General features: G+C 39.6%; 1 protein-coding gene across 9 annotated transcripts in view; it reads left to right on the top strand.

The window, feature by feature from the left end:
- The window catches only part of LOC121482858 (sorting nexin-12), a 183,568-nt gene that overhangs the window by 122,835 nt on the left and 43,808 nt on the right, over positions 1–16,925 (top strand). For 8 of the 9 annotated variants that reach the window (XR_005985647.1, XR_005985646.1, XR_005985645.1 and 5 more), the window contains 2 exons: positions 10,704–10,762; positions 15,461–15,492. Coding sequence is in view for 6 of the 9 variants with exons in the window: in XM_041740849.1 (XP_041596783.1) it covers positions 10,704–10,762; positions 15,461–15,492 (91 nt within the window). In the remaining 3 variants the exon portion in view is untranslated. The remainder of the gene's footprint in view (positions 1–10,703; positions 10,763–15,460; positions 15,493–16,925) is intronic. The other variant, XM_041740853.1, reaches the window with a different exon arrangement.

Raw genomic sequence — 16,925 nt, 5'->3', positions numbered from 1 at the left:
AGCATAACACCCAGTTCTCATCCCGCCAAGTGCCCCCCTCAGTGCCTATCACCCAGTCACCCCAACCCCCCACCCACCTCCCTTTCCACTACCCCTTGTTTGTTTCCCAGAGTTAGGTGTCGCTCATGTTTTGTCACCCTCACTGATATTTTCACTCATTTTCGAAAGAGGACCTTTTTAAAGACTCTCTACCTGGGATGGACCTAGGAGTCCATGAATATTTTAGCTGAAGGTTACTGGGTTTGTCTAGGACAAAAGTAGCTTCATTGCACCATGTCTTTACAGGGTGCTTTTTAATTTTATCTTAATAATTCCTTACTATCTTACCAGTTCTTTGATGCTTTTAATAAGGTGTTCTATGTTTTATCTAGTCTCTTAAGTGGTTTTCTGTGGTGGTTCAGATACCCAGTCTACCATATAACCAGAAATGGAAATCTTGCTTCATATTTCTTTTTTTAATTAATTAATTAATTAATTAATTAATTATGATAGTCACACAGAGAGAGAGAGAGGCAGAGACACAGGCAGAGGGAGAAGCAGGCTCCATGCACCGGGAGCCCGATGTGGAACTGGATCCCAGGTCTCCAGGATCATGCCCTGGGCTGAAGATGGCGCTAAACCGCTGAGCCACCCGGGCTGCCCTTGCTTCATATTTCTGTAACTGTTTTATTTTTTCTTTTAATAATAAATTTATTTTTATTGGTGTTCAATTTGCCAACATACAGAATAACACCCAGTGCTCATGCCATCAAGTGCCCCCCTCAGTGCCTGTCACCCATTCACCCTCACCCCCCGCCCTCCTCCCCTTCCACCACCCCTAGTTCGTTTCCCAGTGTAACTGTTTTCTTATATAGTTTTTGTTCCTTTTTACTAGAGCTTCTAATTGCCTTTTATATTTTCTTTTTGAGGAAAGAGATGATTTCTTCGAATCATTCATGTTTTCTGGTTTCTTAATCTATCACTTGGAATAGACATCATTCTCCCTGAAGACTTTATTTCTGTAGAACCCTAAATTTTTAAAAGATTTTAATTATATTTATATTTATATTTATATTTATTTGAGAGAGAGTGCGTGTCAGACAGAGCATGAGCAGAGGGAGGGGCAGAGGGAGAAGCACACTCCCTGCTGAGCAGAGAGCCTAATGTGGGGCTCAATCCCAGGGCCCTGGGATCATGACCTGAACCAATGGCAGATGCTTAACTGAGTGAGCCACTCAGGCACCCCAGAATCCTAAATTCTTTTTTTAAAGATTTTATTTATTTATTCATGGGAGACACAGAAAGAGAGAGAGAGAGGGTCAGAGACACAGGCAGAGGGAGAAGCAGGATCCTTGCAAGAAGCCAGGTGTGGGACTCGATCCCGGGTCTCCAGGATCATGCCTGAGCCAAAGGCAGATGCTCAACCGCTGAGCCACCCAGGCGTCCCAGAACCCTAAATTCTTATAAGTTGAAATGATTGCTTTCCAGGCCTACTTCACAGTTATCTTGGAGTTTTTTTTGTCCCTGGATTTAAGAGTTAAATCAATTATTTCTTGTGTTTTTCTTTTTGGGATTTACCCTAGTTTTATTGGAGTATATCTTCAAGTAACATATAAAGAAAAGGTATATATGGAGGTATTCTTTTGAGTCCTTACATCTTTGAAAATATCTTTTTGTGCTCCTACTTGATTGGTGATTTGGCTAGGTTTTATTTATTTATTTATTTATTTATTTATTTATTTATTTATTTTAAAACTTTTTAAAAAAGATTTTATTTATTTATTCATGAGAGAGAGAGAGAGAGAGAGAGAGAGAGAGAGGCAGACACACAGGCAGAGGGAGAAGCAGGCTCCATGCAGGGAGCCCGATGTGGGACTGGGTCCCGGGATTCCAGGATCATGCCCTGGGCTGAAGGCAGGTTGCTCAACCGCTGAGCCACCCAGGGATACCTCTTGGCTAGGTTTTAAATTCTAGGTTCAGGGTAGTTTTCCCTCAGAATTTTAAAGTGTTATTTTAACATTTCGTGTTGTTAATGAGAAATCTGATTTTGGAATACCTGGCTGGCTCAGTCAGTGGAGCATGTGACTCTTGATCTTGGCAGCCAGGAGCCCCTTTAATACTGTTTTTCTTCACATTTCTTATAGTCTTTTTATAAATGAAAGAATAGTTCATTGATATAGGTTCTTCCACTTCATGTATGTAGATCCACTTTCTCACTAGATCTCTCCTCTGAATAAGGGATTGGACTATATACATCAGTGTAACTGGTCAGAGATTATGACTAGCAAGCAACCTTTTCTGTAGACTTGTGTTTGGAAGCTGTCTTTAGGCTGGAGTCTCCAAATGCCAGATTAAGAAGAGTTATCACTTAAGGCACCTAGCTGGCTCAGTTGGTAGAGCATATAACTCTCTTTTTTTTAGCATACAACTCTTAATCTCATGAGTTTGAGCCCCATGTTGGGTGTAGAGCTTAATTAAAAAATAGATAAGTAAGTTTTAGAATTTATTTTATTTTTTTTTTTAAGTAGGCTCCACAACTGTGGAGCTCAGCATAAGGCTTGAACTCAAGACCCTGAAACTAAGACCTGAGCTGAGATCAAGAGTCAGATACTTAACCACCTGAGCCACCCAGGAGCCCCAAGATTTTTTTTAAGATTTTATTTATTTATTTGAGAGAGAGAGAGAGGCAGAGGAAGAGGGATAAGCAGGCTCCCTGATGAAGAGGGAGCCCGATGTGGGCGGAAACTTGATCTCAGAACCCTGGGATCATGACCTGAGCCTAAGGCAGATGCTTAATCAGCTGAGATACCCAGGTGCCCTTCAAGGTTTTGTTTTGTTTTTTTGTTTTGTTTTTTATTTTTTTTTTTAGTTCTTTTTTTAAAAATTTTTATTTATTTATGATAGTCACAGAGAGAGAGAGAGAGAGAGAGAGAGAGAGAGAGGCAGAGACACAGGCAGAGGGAGAAGCAGGCTCCATGCACCGGGAGCCCAGCATGGGATTCAATCTCCGGTCTCTAGGATCGTGCCCTGGGCCAAAGGCAGGCGCTAAACCGCTGCGCCACCCAGGGATCCCTGTTTTTTGTTTTTTTAAAGAAGAATTTTCACTTGCTATGGGGTGCAAATACCTATACTACCCTTCAGTCTTCTCCAAGTGTTTATTCTGTTTCTATTGAATTCTCTTCCTTTCTTTTTTCTCTTTTCTTTTCTTTCTTTTTTGTTAAGTGGTAAAGATTAGGTTAACTATACTGAGTATGGGTATAATGGGTGGAGGGATCATGGTGAGCCAATGGTGGCATTTGTTTTATAGATAGACTTTCAATTCACTCCCCAGCTTTCAGATTGCCTTCTTATTTCGACCTTGAATACTTGCCAGCTCTGAAATGGGAGCCTTGCTGGGATTCTGCCAGATACATTGGCTTGTTCTGTTCTGTTTCATTAGTTGACACATTTCAAATCTTCCAGAAGTTGGTTAAGCCCATTTTCTTCACTATTAAGGGCTTATTCCTTTATTACCATTTTAATGGGGTGTCAAAATGGAAGTAAGTAAGCACATATCTTTAGTCAGGGATCTTCAATTAGAACTCTCTTATCTTTATAATGGTTTCATGGTAGACCTTTGTGTGAATGCAATATAGTTTATTCAATGCCCAGTGGATAGACATTTGGATTCTTTCCAGCTTTTCACTCTTCAAACAATGCTGCAGTGAACATCCTTTATATATGCATCTTTGAGCACTTGTGTAAGTATTTCTATAGGAGAAATTCATAGAAGTAAAATTGATAGATATTGCCAAATTGCACTGTTAATACATTGACCCACTCCACACTCCAGCTAGCAGTGAGTGGGAATATCTTCTTCCCCACATCTTTACAACACTGTCATTTTCTATTTTTGCCAATAAGATGGCCAGAAGCCTGGTCTGTCATTGTTTTACTTTGTATTTCTTAAATGTGAGTGAGGTTAAGCATTTTTTCAGATGCAATTTTTTTAGGATTTTATTTATTTATTCATGGAGAGACACACACACACACACACACAGAGGCAGAGACATAGGCAGAGGGAGATGCAGGCTCTCTGCAGGGAGCCTGATGTAGGACTTGATCCCGGGACTCCAGGATCACGCCCTGGGCTGAAGGCAGATGAGACGCTCAACTGCTGAGCCACCCAGGAGTTTCTCAGGTGTAATTTCTTCTGTGAATTGACTGTTGGTGTCCTTTGCCCAGTTGATTTGTAGGAATTCTTTTTATAGTATGCATCACAATTCTGACTCTGGATTTATATTATTTATAAGCTTGGAATATGCAGAGTAAAACAAAATTAAGCAAACTTTATTACCTCAGGATTTTGAAAACCCTTTAATGTGGTAATGTCCATCACAAAGAAGTGAATTTAGTATGCAACATTTCTGAAACTAATCTGGCCCCAGAGCTATTTTTTTTTTTTTTACTAGAGCATCTTTTGAACTAGTTTTGAGGGACCAGTTTGGGAACTACTGTCTTATTTAGTAATTAAGCTCAATGAAAATGAAGACTATGTCTGTTTTATTCACCTTTGTATATCTAGCTTCTAGTACCTGGCATATAGTAAATCTTAAGTAAATGTTTGTTGAATAAATGAATGAATACATCTGTTAATGCCCAATAAATGAGTATTATTTTGCATCTGCTGTATGGTATTCTGATAGGTACTGTCCAAGATGTGCTTGTTTTATGCAGCTGTAAGAAAGAACAAAATACTGCCAATTAAATTGTGATATAATACTATTTTATCTTTTGTAATTTATATTTTATGATTATTCAGTGTTCTTTATGACTTATTTAGAAATGGATTTTTATCATATATTACTCATGTGCTCACATGAGAAAGAACACTGAAATGAAATAAGTTGGATAAAATATTTCTAAAACTTCCTCACATTTGCTTTTATTTATTTTTTAAAAGATTTTATTTATTTATTTGAGAAAGAGAGAGTGCACACTAGAGTGTGAACAGGGGGAGCAGCAGAGGGGGAGGGAGGGAGGGAGGGAGGGAGAGAGAGAGAGAGAGAGAGAGAGAGAGAGAGAGAGGGAAACAGACTCCCTGCTGAGCATGGAGCCTGCCCCAGGGCTCAATCTTATACCTTGAGATCAGGACCTGAGCTGAAATCAACAATCGGATGCTTAATGGACTAAGCCACCCAGGCGACCCTAAACCATCTTCACATTTGGAATTTGACTCCTCTGAATTACTTTTTGGCTCAGTCCACATGTTCTGGATTTTCCACATAATGTTATTCTTTCTGTCATTAAGAACATTGGTGATATACAGTTTATGGGGGTAAAAGTATTCTGTTGTCCAAGGTTTTCTTCCACGTTGCTGACAACCATTCTACAATTTTTTCATTAGTAATCTCTATACCCAGTGTGGGGCTCGAACTCACGACCCAGAGATCGAGAGTGGCATGCTCTACCAACTGAGCCAGCCAGGTGCCCGCATTCTACAAATGTTGATACAGGTGCTTTCTTGATTTTACCAGAAGGTGTCAGACAGTGACAGCTGCATCACCACTGCTGCCTCGCCAACAGCACTTGTGAGATTCCTTTAATTATAAGATGCGTTCCAATTTCAGAAATTTTAAAAACATGAAGACATGTTCATCTTTGAATTGATGAAATATGCTATTAGATATTATTGTACCCTTCTGAATTCTAAATTTCTCTTTAGCTAAATGTATTTTTTGCTTTTCCTTCATAGCCCTGCTTTTGAAAAGTGTAGTCATATTTACTATCTCTTTTCTCCCCTTTCATTCATTCCTTAATCCACTGCATTCTAATGCACATCATTTCAGGAGTGGGCTATTTGCAGTCCTTATAAAGATTTATTCATCAACCAGTGGATATGTATAGTCTTTTTGGGATGATAACAATAGTAAGGAACAAATCAGAGAATCTTAAAGTTAGAAAGTCTCCTAATTCTACCCTCTTTTATATGGCAAGTCATCACATATTTGACCATTGTCTGTGGCTCCGTTCTCATCTGCCCCTTCTTAAATTTTTTTTTTTAATTTTTATTTATTTATGATAGTCACAGAGAGAGAGAGAGAGAGAGAGAGAGAGGCAGAGACACAGGCAGAGGGAGAAGCAGGCTCCATGCACCGGGAGCCTGATGTGGGATTCGATCCCGGGTCTCCAGGATCGCGCCCTGGGCCAAAGGCAAGCGCCAAACCACTGCGCCACCCAGGGATCCCTCATCTGCCCCTTCTTAGATTCACTTTATTTATACTCAAAAGTTCTAGCTTTTTCAGCAAGTACTCATGTGATGGTGTTTCTGGAAAACTTACCGTTTTTTTTTTTAAAGATTTTATTTATTTATTTTAGAGAATCGGGGAGGGGCAGAGGGAGAGAGAGAATCTCAAGCAGACTCCATGCTAAGTACAGAGCCCCACGTGGGGACCACAACCACTGTTAAAGGATTTCTTTTTTTTTAAGATTTATTTATTTATTCATTCAGAGAGAGCTAAGTGAGAGGCAGAGACACAGGCAGAGGGAGAAGCAGGCTCCCTGCAGGAAGCCCGATATGGGACTTGATCCTGGGTCCCCAGGATCACATCCCAGGCTGCAGGTGGCGCTAAACCGCTGTGCCACTGGGGCTGCCCAAGGATTTCTTTTTTTTAAGATTTTTTTTTTATTTTTAAAGATTTTACTTATTTATTTGAGAGAGAGAGCACAGGAGCAGGAGGAGGAACAGAGGAAGAAACAGGCTCCCTGCTTAGCAGGGTGCCCAATATGGGGCTCAATTCCAGGACCCTGGGATTATGACCTGAGCCAAAGGCAGATGTTTAACCAACGGAGCCACCCAGGCACCCCAGTGTTACAGGATTTCTTCCCCTTTAGTGTCTGCGGTTCTTGGTCATGCCACTTTGAAGAATGAAGATCAGATGAAGAGTGGTGGGCAGCAAAGTTTATTGAGTGATAGTAAAGCTTACTGAGCCATAGTACAAAGCTCCCAAAGAGGGAGGGGACCAGAGAAGGTTGCCAACTTGGCATTTAGATCTAGGGGTTTTTATGGGCTTGTTGGCTGGCTGTTTTGATCTGATTAACCCTCCATGTGCCTATTATCCAATCAGGTTTTTGTCATCTACCTATCACGTGGGAAATGGTGGAGGACTCCTTCCATGCTGGTGTAAAATCCTTTTTTAAAAAAGATTTTATTTATTTATTCATGAGAGACACAGAAAGAGAGAGGCAGAGACACAGGCAGAGAGAGAAGCAGGCTCCATGCAGGGAGCCGGAGGCAGGACTGGATCTGGGGCCCCAGGACCACACCCTGAGCTGAAGGCAGATGCCCAACCGCTGAGCCACCCAGGTGTCCCATGGTGTAAAATCCTTTTAAGAGTGATTTCCTCTTAGGGCAGAGGGTGGGTAGGGGCTTGTCCCTGCCTTTCTTCTAACTATTCTTCATTACTGTGAGACACAACCTGAGCTGAAATCAGGAGTCTGATGCTTAGCCAACTGAGCCACCCAGGAACCACTCGAAAGCTTTCCATCTTGACTGCCTTGACCCAAATGTACACTGTAGCTGTGGGCAGTGGGTCTCCTGAAATGTGGAGCCCCAGGTGAAATGCACAATGCCCCAGTGAAATATAGTGGAACCACAATGACCTATCAGTGCTTTTACTGTAACCAGGCAGCTTTTGCTCCCAATCCCAATAGATGCTGTTTCAAACCTTCTCTCACCTCTCTTCTCAGGTTGCCTGCTCCGTCTCTGTTCCTTCCCTTTCTGAAGATGTTCTTGCCTCCCCTTCAAAAAGAAAATTGAAGGGATGCCTGGGTGGTTCAGTGGTTGAGCTTCTGCCTTCGGCCCAGGGCGTGATCTCGGGATCCAGGAATCCAGGATCGAGTCCCACATCAGGCTCCTTGCAGGGAGCCTGCTTCCCCTTCTGCCTATGTCTCTGCCTCTCTGTGTCTCTCATAAATAAAAAAAATATTTTTAAAAAAAGAAAATTGAAGCTAAATACCAGCTCCTCTACTTCAAAATTTAGTTATGTTTGTGCTCAGCCTTTCCTGTCTCCCTCCTTCTGTGAAAAGCTAATCCTGCTACCTGTGCTCAGAGTCTATATCCTCCCATCTCTACAGGATCCTGATTAGGCCAAAATTATTTCTCCTTTTTTTTTATTTCTTCAACCTTTCTATCTCCTTCATAGAATCTTGCCCTCAGCTAGTAAACAAGCTTTAGTACCTACTTTTTAAAAAACACATGTGTGAATTATCCTTCTATTTTTGTAGGCCTGTATCTCCCTCTACCCTTCACCCATTTTGCCCAACCCCCTCAACCATCATAGTATCTACTGTCTTATAAGAAAAAAGTATACTTCATTAATTCTTATATCCAGCTTTAGTTTAATTTTTCTTCCTTTTTTCATAAATAAACTTATTTTAAATTCTTGTATCATTTCCTTTTTGGTTCAAAATTCAAAAGTTATAAAAGAGCATACCCGGAAATATTTCTCTCACATTCATCTCCCAGTGGCAATGAGCGTTTTCAGTTTCTTGTTTATCCTTTTGCAGCCCAGCCCTAATGCCTAAAGCATCCGTTGTATGTAATGAATAAATTTGTCCCCCCTGCAACTAGAATGGCATTAGTTTTTTTGCAGTTCTTGGAAGAATTGAGAGAATAGTCACACAAATAATTTTCAATAGGGTTTTCTTCTGTAAACCCTGGTTGAGAAAAGTAATGGAGGTAAACTGCATATATAAGCAATTGTGGATATGTATCTAATTTTTCCTCTTTTTAGGAGAACTGGTACCATTTCACTGCACCTTGATTCACTTAATATGTATTGGAGATCAATCGATCTATTTATCTATCTTCTCTCTTTTTTTCTATCATCTATTAGATATATATATATAGAGAGAGATTATATTTGTATATACCTAAAGTGTCTCTCTTTAAAAAATTTTACCTCTTTGGGCACCTGTGTAGCTCAGTAGTTGAGTGTCTGCCTTTGGCTCAGGTCATGTTCCCAGGGTCCTGGGATTGAGTCCCACATCCGGCTCCCTACTTCTCCTTCTGCCTATGTCTCTGCCTCTCTCTGTGGGTCTCTCGTGAATAAATAAATAAAATATTTGAAAAAAAATTTTTCATCTCTTTTTTTTTTCCGGAGAGAGAAAGAAAAAAAATGTGAGCACTTGCTTATGTGTGTGAGCTGGGGAAAGGGCAGAGGGTGAGGGACTCTCAAGCAAATTCCACTCTGAGTGTAGAGCCCAACTTGGGGCTTGATCTGACCACCCTGAGATCATGACCCAAGCCAAAGTCAAGAGTTGGATGCCCAACTGACTGAACTACCCGGGTGCCCCTCATCTCTATTTTTTAAGAAAGATTATTAATTCACGTGCCATACAATTCACCTACAAATAAATGGTTTTTAGTTCAAATAAATGGTTTAATTTAGTTGTAAACTATCACAATTATCCATTTTAGAATATTTTTGTTACCTCAGAAAGAAACCCTATATCCATTAGCGGTCATTTTCCATTTTGTTTCAACCCTCCCAAGCCTCTGACAGCCACTAATCTACTTTCCATATCTATAGGTGTGCCTATTCTGGATATTTCATATAAATGGAATCATATGATATGTGGTCTTTTATGACTGGCTCCTTTTACTCAGCACAGAGTTTGCAAGATTCATGTTATGTTATGGCATGTATTAGTACTTCATTTCTTTATACTGATGAGTAATATTTGATTGCATGAACATCCCACATTTTATTTATCCATTCATCGATTGATGGACATTAGAGTTGATTCTGTCTTTCTTTGGCTATTACTAATAATGCTGCTATCAGTATTTGTGTACGCATGTTTTCATTTCTCAAATCTAGCTATAGATTTGCTGGGTCATCTGGTGATTCTGTGTTTAGCCTTTGGAGGAACTGTCATAATATTTTCCACAAAGGCTACAGCGTTTTACATTCCCACCAGCAATATATGAGGGTTCCAATTACTCCTCCTCTTCATCAATGCCTGTTATTATCTGTCTTTTTTTTTCTTCAAAGATTTTATTTTTAGGGCAGCCTGGGCTGCTCAGTTGGTTAAGCACCTGACTTTGGCGCAGGTCATAATCTCAGGGTCCTGGAATTGAGTCCATGTCAGCCTCTGTGCTCAGTGGGGAGTCTGCTTTTCCCTCTCCCTCTATGCCTCCCCTTGCTTGGGCTCCCTCTCTCTCAAATAAATAAATAAAACCTTTTTTAAAAAAAGATTTTAGTTTTAAGTAATCTCTATATCCAACATGGGGCTCAAACTGATAACCCTGAAATCAAAAGTCACATGCTCTACTGACTGAGCCAGCCAGGCACCCTTATTTATTATCTGTCTTTTTGGTCATTGCAATCCTAGTAGGTATGAAATGGTATCTTATTCTGGTTTTGATTTACATTTTCCTGATGGTTAGTGATACTGAACATCTTTTCATATTCTTTTTGCCATTAGCATATTTTTACTAGAGAAATGTTTATTTAGATTCTTTGTTCATTTTTAAATTGGGTTGTCTTACTTTTTTGTTGTGGTAAAATATACAAAACATAAAGTTTACCATTTTAACCGTTTTTAAGTGTACATTTCTGTGGCATTAAATATATTCATATTATTGTGTAACCATTGCCACCATCCATTTTCAGAACTTTTCATCTTCCCCAACCAAAACCCTGTACCCATTAAATACTAACTGTCTTCTCTTCCCCCAGTCTCTGGCAACCACCATTCTATGTGGTCTCTATGCATTTGACTACTCTAGAAACCTCATGTAAGTGGAATCTTACAATATTTGTCCTTTTGTGACTGACTTATTTCCCCTAACATAATGACTTCAAGATTCATCTATTTTGTAGCATATGTCAAAATGACCTTCCTTTTTAAGGCTGAATAATATTGTATGTATGTGCCACATTTCATTTATTCATTTGCTTGTTGATTGACATGTGAGTTATTCTACCTTTTGGTTATTGTGAAAAATACTGCTATGAACATGGGTGTACAAAATAACTGCTCAAGTCCTTGCTTTCACTTCTTTTCAGTATATACTCAGAAGTAGAATTGTTGGATCATTTAGTAATTCTATGTTTTATTTTTTAGGAACAAAAATACTGTTTTCCACAGTGGCTGAAACATTTTATATTACCAACTTACAAGGGTTCCAGTTTCTCATATTTTTGTTAACACTTGTTATTTTCTGTTTTTTTTTTAAATAATAGTCATCCTAGTGGATGTAAAGTTGTTATCTTGTTATTATTAGATTGTAAGAGTTCTTTATATATTCTAGATACAAACTTTTTATCAGATAAATGACTTACAAATATTTTCTCCTATAGGTTGTCTTTTCACTTTCCTGACGGTGTCATTTGAAAAACAAAAGTTAATTTTGATGGAGCTTGATTCGTGTTTGTAATTCTTTTGCTCATGCTTTTATTGTCATATTTAGAGATCCATTGCCAAATCTGGGTCATAAAAATTTACACCTGTTTTATAATGAGAATTTTATATTTTATTTTTAATACTCTTTAAAAATAAATTCTACCCAAATATGGGGCTTGAACTCAGTACTCTAAGATTAAGAGTCACAAGCTATACTGACTGAGCTAGCCAGGCTGCAAGAACTTTATATTTTCAGCTCTAACATTTAGGTCTTTGACTGATTTTGAGTTAATTTTGTAACAATTAAAATTAAAAAAAAAAATCTCTAGGGGCCCCTGGGTGGCTCAGTGGTTGAGTGTCTACCTTTGGCTCAGGTCATGATCCTGGGGTCCTGGGATGGAGTCCTGCATCAGGCTCCCCCCAACCCCTTGCAGGGAACCTACTTCTCCCTCTGCCTGTGTCTCTGCCTCTCTCTCTGTGTCTCTCATGAATAAATAAATAAAATCTTAAAAAATAAAATAAAATAATCTCTACACCCAATGTGGGGCTCAAACACACAACTCTGAGATGCTCTACCGACCAAGCCAATGAGATGCCCCAAGTTAATTTTTGTGCATGGTGTGAGGTGGGAGTCCAAAATCATTCTTTTGTATGTAAAATGTCTAGTTGTCCCAGCACAAGTTGTTGAAAAGATTATTCTATCCCCCTTTGAATTATCTTGGTACCTTTGTCAAAAATCAATTGACCATAAATGTGAAGGTTTATTTCTGGACTTTTAATTCTATTGCATCGATATATATGTCTATCCTTATGCCAATACCACACTGTCTTGATTACTGCAACTTTATGCAAGTATACCTTATTTTATTGCCCTTTGTTTTATTGCACTTCACACATATTGCATATTTGGGCAACCCTCTTGGGTCCCCTCCCTCCTTGGGAGCTCTGTACTATCACTTTGCTATGGCTCAATAAACCTTGCTTTGCTACCTACCACATATATTCAGTTTTTCTACAAACTGAAGGTTTGTACCAACCCTGCATTGAGCAAGTCCATGGGCATCATTTTTCCACTGGTATTTGCTCACTTCATGTCTCTGTGTCACATTTTGGTAATTCTCTCAATTATGTTATGATGGTCTGTGGATAGTGGTCTTTGGTTTGCTGTTCTTTTTTTTTAAGATGTTATTTATATATTCATGAGAGAGAGAGAGAGAGAGAGAGAGAGAGAGAGAGAAGCAGAGACACAGGCAGAGGGAGAAGCAGGCTCCATGCAGGGAGCCTGATGTGGGATTCGATCCCAGGACCCTGGGATCATGCCCTGAGCCAAAGGCAGACGCTCAACCGTTGAGCTACCCAGGAATTCCTGATGTTGCTGTTTTTAATTGTTTTGGGGCTGCCATGAACTGTGCCCATATAAGGTAGCAAACTTAATTGGTAAATGTCCCATGTTCTGATTGCTCCATCCACCAACCATTCCCCATCTCTCTCCCTCCCCTCAGGCCTCCCTATTATCCAAGATACAGCAATATCAAAATTAGGCCAATTAATAACCCCATAGTGGCCTCTAAGTGTTCAAGTGAAAGGAAGAGTCATATGTCTCTCATTTTAAATCAAAAGCTAGAAATAATTAAGCTTAGTGCAGGAAGGCATGTTGAAAGCTGAGAAAGCCTGAAAGCTAGGCCTCTTGTACCAAACAGCCATGTTGTGAATGCAAAGGAAAAGTTCTTGAAGAAAATTAAAAGTGCTACTCCAGTGGACACATGAATGATAAGAAGGTGAAACAGCCTTCTTGCTGATGTGGGGGAAAGTTTTAGTGGTCTAGGTAGAAGATTAAACCAGCCACAACATTCCCTTAGGTCAAAGCCTAATCCAGAACAAGCCTAACTCTCTTCAATTCTATGAAGGCTGAGAGGTGAGAAAGCTGTAGAAGAAAACTCTGAAGCTAGCAGAGGTGGGTTCATGAAGTTGAAGGAAAGAAGCCATTTCCTAACAAAAGCACAAGGTGAAGCAGCAAATGCTGATGTAGAAGCAGCAGCAGGTTATCCAGAAGATCCTGCTAAGATAATTGATACAGGTGGCTACGCTAAACAACAGATGCTCAATGTAGAGGAAACAGCCTTATATTGGAGAAAGATACCATTTGGGATTTTCATAGTTAAAGAGGAGAAATCAGTGCCTGACTTCAAAGCTTCAAAGGACAGGACAGCTTTCTTGTTAGTTTAATGCAGCTGGTGACTTTAAGTTGAATGGCAATGGTTATTTATCATTTTGAAAATCTTACGTCCCTTAAGAATTTTGCTAAATCGGGACACCTGGCTAGCTCAGTTGGTAGAACATGTGACTCTTGACCTTGGGTTGTGAGTTCCAGCCCCATGTTGGAGGTAGAGTTTACTAAAAAATAAAATAGAGAACTATGATAAATCTACTCTGCGTGTGCTCTATTAATGGAACAACAAAGCCTAGATGACAGCACATCTGTTTGCAACATGGTTCACTGAATATTTTAAGGCCAATTGTTGAGGCCTGTTGCTTGCTCAGAAAAGATTCTTTTCAAATATTACTGCTCATTAACAATGCATTTTATCACCCAAGAGCTCTGATGAAGATGTAAAATGAGATCCGTTTTTTTAAAGATTTTATTTATTTATTCATGAGACACACACACACACACACACACAGAGTGAGAGAGAGAGAGAGAGAGAGAGGCAGAGACATACGCAAACGGAGAAGCAGGCTCCATGCAGGGAGCCCAATGTGGGACTCGATCCCAGGACTCCAGGATCACACCCTGAGCTGAAGGCAGACGCTTAACAGCTGAGCCAGCCAGGCCTCCCTACAATGAGATTCATGTTGTTTTCATGCCTGGCAACACAACATCCATTCTGCAGCCCATGGATCCAGGAGTAATTTTGACTTTTAAGTCTTATTATTTAAGAAATATGTTTTGGAACATAACTGCCATAGATTATGATTCCTCTGATAGATCTGGGCAGAGTAAATTGAAAACTTTTGGAAAGGACTCACCGTTCTAGATGCCATTATGAACATTTGTGATTTATGGGAAGAGGACAAAATATCAACATTGAGGGGTGCCTGGCTGGCTCAATTGGTAGAGCATGTGACTCTCTCTCTTTTTTTTTTAGCATGTAAAACTTGATCTCAGAGTTTTTAGTTTAAGCCCCATGTTGGGTGTGGAGCCTACTTTAAAAAAAATCAGCATTGACGGGAGTTTGGAAGAAATCGATTTCCAACCCTCATGGATGTCTTGGAGGATTCCAGACATTAGTGGAGAAAGTAACTGCAGATGTGATGGAAATAGCAAAAAAAACTAGATTTAGAAGTAGAGTTTGAAGATGGGACTGAATTGCTGTAATCTCATGATACAACTTTAATGGATGAGGAGTTGCTTCTCATGGATGAGCAAAGGAAGGGGTTTCTTGAGATGGAATCTACTCCTGGTGAAGATGCTGTGAAGATTGTTGAAATAACAACAAAGAACCTAAAAGTTTATATAAATTTAGTTGATAAAGCAGTGGCAGGATTTGAGAGTACTGACCCCAGTTTTAAAATAAGTTCTACTGTTGGTAAAACGTTATCAAACTGCATCACATGCTACAGAAAACTTGTTTGTGAAAGGAGGAGTCCATTGACGGGGCAAACTTCATTGTCTTATTTTAAGAAATTGCCACAGCCACCCAACCTTCAGCAGCCACCACCCTGATCAGTCAGCAGCCATTAACCTCAAGGCAACACCTTCCTCCAGCAAAAAGATTATGATTCACTGAAAGCTCAGATGATGTTTAGAGATTTTTAAGCAATAATATATTTTTTAAGTAGGCTCCACACCCAACAAGGGGCTCAAGCTCATGACCCTGAGATCAAGACTTGCATGTTCTATCCATTGAGCCAGCCATGCACCCCAGCAATAAAATATTTTATTTTTTGTGAATAAAGTATGTATGTTGCTTTTTTAGACATAATACTATTCCACAATCAATAGATTACAGTATAGCATAACTTTTATATGCACTGGGAAAACAAACTCATTTGACTCACTTTATTGTGACATTTATTTGCTTTATTGCAGTGGTCTGGAACCCAACCCACAGTATCTCCAAGGTATGCCTATACCGAGTTTTGAAATTGGTTAAGGGTGAGTCTTGTAACTTTTTTCTTTTTCAAGATTGTTTTAACTATTAGGGATCCCTTGAATTTCTATATGAACTTTAGAATCAGCTTATCAATTTCTGCAAAGAAGACAGCTGGGATTTTTTTTTTGACAGCTGGAATTTTGATGGGTATTACCTTATATCCACAGATCAATTTGGAGCATATTGACATCTTAACAATGCCACTTCTTCTGATTCATAAACATGGGATATCTTTCCATTTTTCAAGGTCTTTAATTTCTTTCAACAATATTCTATAGTTTTCAGAGTGAAGTTTCATACTTCTTTTGATAAACCTATTCCTAAATATTTTTTGATGCTGTTATAAATGGAATTTTTATTCATGAGAGACACACAGAGAGAGGCAGAGACACAGGCAGAGGGAGAAGCAGGCTCCAGGCAGTGGGACTCGATCCCAGGACTGTGGGATCACACCCTGAGCCAAAGGCAGACGCTCTAGTGCTGAGCCACCCAAGCATCTAAATGGAATTTTTAAACTTCATTTTTTGTTTAGTTTGTAAAGAAATACAATTGATTTTTGTATATTGATTTTGTATCCTGTAATCTGGCTTATTAGTTATTGGAACTCACTTATTCTGTTGTTTTTTAGTGAGCTTCTTGGGATTCTATATGCAAAATCATGTCATCTGTAAATCGAAATAGTTTCCTTCTTCCTTTCTAATATAGATGCATCTTATCTGTTTCCCTTTCCTAATTGTTCTAACTCAAACTTCCAGTGTTGAATAGAAATGGTTAGAGTAGACATCCTTGTCTTGTTTCTAATTTCAGGGAGAAAACATTCGTTTTTTCACCATTAAGTATGATATTAATTGTGGATTTTTTATAGTTCTTGAGGACTGCCCCTCTTCCTATGCTAAATTTCTGAGCTTCTACTCTGGAGATCTGGACAGGGACAGTAGCCTTTTGGAGTGACACCCCAATTTTATGACCAGGGTGCTGGAAAGGACTAGTAGCCTCTGGTCTTCTTGGTTTGCCAGTGTGAAACCTCTACCCTACTAACTAGCTGGGCAAGGGCCGTCAGGGCTCCAGTATTTTTGTCCTACTGCACCTGGCTAGAGCCTCCCCTCTATGATTCAGGGCTGGGCAGAGGAAGGGAATCCTCTATCTCTTGGCCTCAATTGCTGGGAATTTAGCCTCTGCCACTGGAGCTAGGAATGGTTGAGAAATGCCCCTTCTGGGGAAGTACCATAATCCTTGACTGGGACCTGAGAGTGGAGCTTCAGTCATGCTGAAACAGGGTCAAGGAAGAGATTGTAGGTCTTACTCAAATGCCAGACTCTTACTCTTCTTACTCAGATTTAGATTTTCTTGGATAAATATGTTTTTCATTTGCTCTCTGCCCTTAGGACAATTTCCAGAGAG

The sequence above is a fragment of the Vulpes lagopus genome, chromosome X (assembly GCF_018345385.1).
Source record: "Vulpes lagopus strain Blue_001 chromosome X, ASM1834538v1, whole genome shotgun sequence".
Lineage (NCBI taxonomy): Eukaryota > Metazoa > Chordata > Mammalia > Carnivora > Canidae > Vulpes > Vulpes lagopus.
The sequence above is the reverse complement of the archived record's forward strand: the minus strand, read 5'-3'. Positions and strand labels throughout refer to the sequence as shown.